This window comes from Brassica oleracea, chromosome C2, assembly GCF_000695525.1.
Source record: "Brassica oleracea var. oleracea cultivar TO1000 chromosome C2, BOL, whole genome shotgun sequence".
NCBI lineage: Eukaryota > Viridiplantae > Streptophyta > Magnoliopsida > Brassicales > Brassicaceae > Brassica > Brassica oleracea.
In genome coordinates, this window is record NC_027749.1 from 9,586,575 (window position 1) to 9,593,018 (window position 6,444).

The window sequence follows — 6,444 nt, forward strand, 5'->3', positions numbered from 1 at the left end:
AGCACTCGGGAAACTTTCTTTCAGGGAGAGGGAAACGCCACTCGCATCTGGTTCACTGTCGTTTGGACCGACCTATGGCCAACAGCACATGGATGGATCTCTTCCCAAATGGGCGCTCACACTACCTCCCTTTTGAAGGCTAAGATCACAGACCTATTCTATCTACCTTCGACAGCAAAAAGGAAAAAAACTCAGAGATTGTTCAGATACGACCGAAGGCTGAGAGATAATGATGAAGCTGGTAGACAGAACCTGGAATGAAAATCCAACTCTCTTGGTGGCGCAGAGAATCAGCAACTGCAGAGGAGAAATAGCTGCGTGGAGCAAAAAGAACTATGTTAACAGCCAAAAAGAGATTGGGGAACTACGTCTGAAACTGGATAGCGCTATGACTGACCTTATAGCAGATGATCTTCTGATCTCCGAAATCAATCAGAAACTACTCCAAGCGTACAAGGCGGAGGAGGAATTCTGGAAAAAACGTAGCCGCCAACTCTGGCTCACCCTTGGAGACAGGAACACATGCTTTTTTCATGCCTCTACCAAAAGTAGAAGAGCCCGTAACAAGCTCACAGTTATTGAGGATTCGGAAGGTATCCCGGTCTTTGAGAAGAAGCAAATTGTTGAGGTAATTTTGAACTACTTCCAACAAATCTTTAACTCCTCCTCTCCACCTGCTGCTGCAGTCGTGAACAGAGCCCTAACTCCGTGCATCAGTACGTCGACAAATGAGGCTCTAACTGCAATACCCTCTATCTCAGAAGTGAAGACAACTCTTTTTGGAATCCACCCAGATAAAGCTCCAGGGCCTGATGGCTTCTCAACTAGCTTTTTCCAATCGAACTGGAGTGTTGTAGGTCCTGCCATTACGAGAGAAATTCAACACTTTTTCTCTACAGGATCTTTGCCATGGTCGATCAACAACACCCACATCAGATTGATCCCCAAAGTTCAGATCATAAAAAAGTCTCAGATTACCGGCCTATTGCCCTTTGCAACGTATATTATAAGATCATTTCTAAGTTGCTATCCCTAAGGCTGAAGCCGGTTCTACAAGAGATCGTCTCAGAAAATCAATCTGCATTCATACCTGATCGAGCTATCTCAGACAACGTGCTCATCACACACGAGATGCTCCACTATCTCAAGACCTCGGGTGCAACTGTGCATTGTTCTATGGCTGTAAAAACAGACATTAGCAAGGCCTATGATAGACTCGAATGGTCCTTTGTACGCACAGTCCTGGAAAGATTGGGATTTGATAATACCTGGATTCATATGATCATGCAATGTATCTCCACGGTCTCTTACTCCTTCTTAAACAACAATGAAGTGGCGGGCTGTGTTGTACCGCAACGAGGGATATGACAGGGGGACCCTTTGTCTCCCTATATCTTCATCTTATGCGGAGAAGTTCTCTCTGGTCTCTGCAAAAAAAAAGCACAAATCAATGGTCTGATGGCAGGGCTACGAGTTGCTAGAAACAGTCCAAGGCTAAACCACCTTCTTTTTGCTGATGATACTATGTTTTTCACTAAGACGGACCCCCAAAGCTGCTCCACCCTAATGGAAATCTTAAACAGTTATGAGACAGCCTCAGGTCAAATGATAAATTTGGAAAAATCATAAATTTTGTTCTCAGCAAAAATGCCACCAGGGGTTAGATTGAGAGTAAAACAGCACCTGAAGATAGAAAAGGAGGGAGGGGTAGGGAAATACCTGGGACTACCGAAGCATTTCGGTAGAAGAAAGAAGGATCTCTTTTCCTACATAGTTGATAAAATGCTACAACGAGCTCTAAGCTACTCCACACGCTTCCTCTCTATGGCAAGAAAAGCCACCATGCTGCAGGCAGTTCTTTCCTCAATACCAACATTTGCAATGACCTGTTTTGAGCTCCCTGTCAATCTCTGTAAACGCATTCAATCAGTTCTAACCAGATTCTGGTGGGACTCGAAACATGGTGAAAATAAAATAGCTTGGGTATCATGGGAGACACTCACATTACCTAAAGGGCTCGGAGGCCTCGGATTCCGGGATATTCAAGCTTTTAACCTCGCCCTCTTAGGGAAGATAGCATGGAGGCTCATTACAAAACCAGACTGCCTCCTATCGAGAGTATTGACAGGCAAATACTGCACATCCTCTTCTTTCCTCAACGTAGAAGCCGCCACGTCCTGTTCCCACGGCTGGAGAGGGATTCTCAAGGGCAGAGACTTGCTCCTTAACCACCTGGGGAAGGCAATAGGAGATGGAGAATCCACAAGCGTATGGAAAGAGTCTTGGATGGACTCAGCTTCATCCATACAACCAATGGGACCTGTACTAGAAAAAGATCAATATTTATTAGTCTCAGACCTACTCTCTAGAGAAACGAAGGAATGGAACAAGGCCAAGATAAACAACCTTCTCCCGGAGCTAGCGAACCTCATTCTAAACATTCGTCCTAGCAAACAATGAGCCCCTGACACTCATGTATGGACTTATCATGAGTCTGGTGAGTACACTGCAAAGTCTGGTTATCTCTCACTTCAATCTCCTAAGGTTCAATCGACACTCCCACTCTTGAACAATGATATAAATGGCTGGAACTGGAACAAATGTGTGTGGTCAGCTCAAATGCTACCTAAGATAAAGATGTTTATTTGGAGGGTTGGTCAAAATGCCTTCCCAACGGGTGAAAACCTCCAGAAGCGGGGGCTCCTTATCCCTACACTATGTTGTAGATGCGGGGAATCTGAAACTACTCTCCACCTCCTGATTAACTGTCCCTTTGCTCGCGAGGTATGGAGCCTAGGTCCCTGGTCACATACGTTCGATGCCTCCCAAGTTGTGTCCTTTAAAGAGGCCCTCATCTCGTCTGGCTCCTGGATTCCGCTTCCTCCTTATGGTTTCACAATCAACATCTTCCCTTGGGTTTGTTGGTTTCTGTGGATCTCTAGGAACAATCTTGTCTTCGAGAAAAAGCCCTCAACAGCACCCGAGATTGTCCTCAAAGCCATCATCGCTTTAATGGAATGGGATCGAGCCCAATCAAAGATTCGCAAAACGGACTCACCACAACAGATCATCACCCACTCCACCTCTCACGAGAATCTCCACCCCACTTCAATATGTTGCAATACCGACGCAGCGTGGCGATCTGACACAGGAGAAGCGGGATTGTTCTGGATATTCACCGATCTCCAAGGAAAAGAGATCACTCGAGGATCTCTGTTTCAGGAACACGTCTCTTCAGCCCGTATGGCGGAGGCCTTAGCAATAAGGAACACCCTCCATCACGCGATCAATCTCAATCTCAACACCATCTGGTTAAAATCAGATTCCCAAGAGCTCATCGGAGCAATAACTGCGGGACGTCATCCGACCGAGCTTTACGGAGTACTCTCGGACATCGCCGCGTTCTCTCTTTCTTCTTCATTTTCATGTCGTTTTTCTTTTATCAAAAGGGAGCTAAATGGGCATGCGGACTTATATGCTAAGGCCTGCTTACATTCTGGCTCAAGCCCAAGCTCTTATACCCTCTAAATTTCTCTGCTTAATATTAAAATTTTCAGTTGTCCCAAAAAAAAAAAAAAAGGATGAGACGAAGTAGTGAGTCCAACTCCGAGTGAGACCGCGTACCAATATGTTGAATCGTTGATGTTCATGGTTAACAACGGACTCTAAAACCATATAATATCATTTTCAAATCAAATTTAGAATATTTGTAATAGGATACATATTAGATGATATCATGATTATATATAGATACTAGTTTTTTCAACCGATGATTCTAGTAGACTTGCTAGTAGCCAAGTCGCTATTAAGTATTAACTAATGATGAAAAACGTAATGACACATGCATTTCAACCTACTTCATCAGACATTGTAATGAAATCAACTGAACTAAATCAAATTAAATCTTGATAGATATATAGAAAAACATAGTTTATGGTTTCTAAACCAAAGAATACTGTAATTATTTTTCCTAATTTGTTAAACTCAACACGGCAGACAAGAAAAAACACACTCAATACCAAAACTTGGATTGAAACGAGAAATTTTTTTAATCCATATTTAAATTAGTCAATCTAGGCTTATGTTTCGGTCCTACTGATTTACATGATAGATCGTAACAGACAATCGGTTCACTCTGACAATAGTCGGAAGGTATTTTAAACTCGGATCAGACAATGTAGTACTCTTTCGGGCTAGTGCACTCTGTAGCACTAAGTGTGTTTCTTCCGGAGCGATCGATAGCCATAGCCGATAGGGTTTATAAAAATAAAAATAATTTAAATCCATATCTACAGAGTATGGACCGTTCGTCCACAAATTTAATCCAGACCATCCTCAGAATCTTGAAATCTTCTGATTGAATATTTGAGTTACAATAAAGTCCATACCTATATTATTTGTCCGTTATCCATCGTTATAGTAAATGCTGCATCGGCGACCCATGTGGGTGTGACCAATACATGCAGGTATGCAATAACTTGGAGTATTGCATTATATTTAAAAAAACTGGAGAGACGTGTAACTAAGAGTGGACAAATGTTTATAATAATATAATTTGAAATTATTTCCTACGAAATCAAAGTCAACTGTGGTCCGTAAATGGTCGGTCGTTGCAGCTAGCATCCACGCGATATCGTCGACTCCACATTTTGAGTAATATTGTCATCTTCGATACATCAATTTTTTTTTCTAACTCAATACATCAACTTGAAGAAGAAACATAAATAAAGTTAGAAATTAGTTTTTTGACATTGAATTTCAAGTTGCCACTCTACATATATATATATGAATATATCTATTGCCTATATCCCAGACTTCTATATGATCACTCAGTTGTTTAATTGTTAATGTTCAGCTTGGAATAATTATACATATTTCATTGCTACTTTATAGTCAGCTAAAGTTAACCTAATTGGTTGAGATTGCTTTTCAGGAAAACCGAACAAATTTAAAATAAAAATTATATATGTAATTTTGTACCCACTCAATCCGAATAAATAAATTCTAAAAATGATGTCTTCCACGTAATCACAATATTGTGAAATCTGGGCATGGTAATATTCAGTTATTATGAAATCAAGAAAGAAGTGCCGCACAGATTTGTGAATTTGAGAGGAAAAATTCATTAGTTCATAGCGTCTCTTCTTACTAGAGTATATACTTACTTTTATAAGAAATTCAAATGCTAGTAACTCTTATATAATCATCCCTACATGTTTTATAGTAGTATCGTGTAAATATAGAGTAATACGTGATTTCTTTTACATTATTAAATACAAATTGTAAATATTGATCATTGTGTCAATCAAAATAAATAAAAACATTTAAATAATACCACTTCGTTAACGTTTTTTTTTTTCTTTTTTTGCCAAGGATACCACTTCGTTAACGTTTATTAACTGAACTTTATATTACACAAGTAGGAGTGGCTAAAGGCCACGCTAGATGAATATAACACGTAAAAATATGTGTAAATAATATAGAGTTGGTAACTTCTAACCTTAAGGTATAAAAAAACGTGGGGAAATGGGTGTTCTAAACATTCATTTTTAATTAAAAAACATATTTGTGTTTAGACGAGTCTTTGATGTGACATTATAATGTTGGAACTTTTTTATATGATGGAGCAGTAAGATGAGCCCTACACAACTTTCTCCCATCAAAGTCAGAACATCTCTATTTTACGTGTTTCCAGCTATTTTCCATTACATTTTACCATAGCCTTTTTAATTCTTATTCTGCCAGAATTAAAGATGCTTTAAACTCTTAATAGTAAAATACAACAATTATCATATGCATGATGCCAATTATAGGAGTATAGCATATATACTTTAAAAAGTGTTTTAATGCCGAGAAGTTCTGAAAATTATTTGGGCCAAGCCGAAATTAACATTTACTAGTCGTGTAGGATAGAGTTGGATCTTGAATTTCAATTGTAATTATATTCAGCCAACACTGATTTAACAACTTGGTACCGCCTCCCGGTTTCTAAAGGAAACAAAGGCAAATCTAATTGTCTATGTGTGTGATGGGTGATGAAAAGTTTGCATTAACGTGTAGTGGTTTTTCACGGAATCATCAACCAATAACTATTACCTCAAGTTTGACTATTAATTAGCTGTTTCTTGTAAGATTATACACGGTGACAGTATGAAAAGAGGTAAAGAAGAGAAGCAAATATAAACCACGTGTATGGTCTCATGTGAACACACTCATTTTAAATATTTTCGACGTTTCCAAACATAAAACAAAGGGTTTTCTGAAAAAAAACCCTCAATGTGGTTTTTTTTTGCAAATTAATCCGCGAACTCAAAAACCCACGGGTCAACCCTCCAAGTGCCAGTCAAACCGCAATATAACCTTCGGCCGTATTTATGTATATTTGACTGTGTATAATTTTAACATTTTTTCAATACTAGGTCGTTTTGGCGCTAATTTTTTAAT

At 39.4% G+C, this 6,444-nt stretch overlaps 1 protein-coding gene across 1 annotated transcript; it reads left to right on the forward strand.

Moving 5' to 3' along the window:
- The first annotated feature begins 2,637 nt into the window (after positions 1-2,637).
- LOC106323382 lies at positions 2,638-3,528 on the forward strand. Its single transcript, XM_013761519.1, has one exon. The coding sequence runs from the start codon at positions 2,638-2,640 to the stop codon at positions 3,526-3,528; it is 891 nt and encodes a 296-aa protein (XP_013616973.1).
- Positions 3,529-6,444: the final 2,916 nt, after the last annotated feature.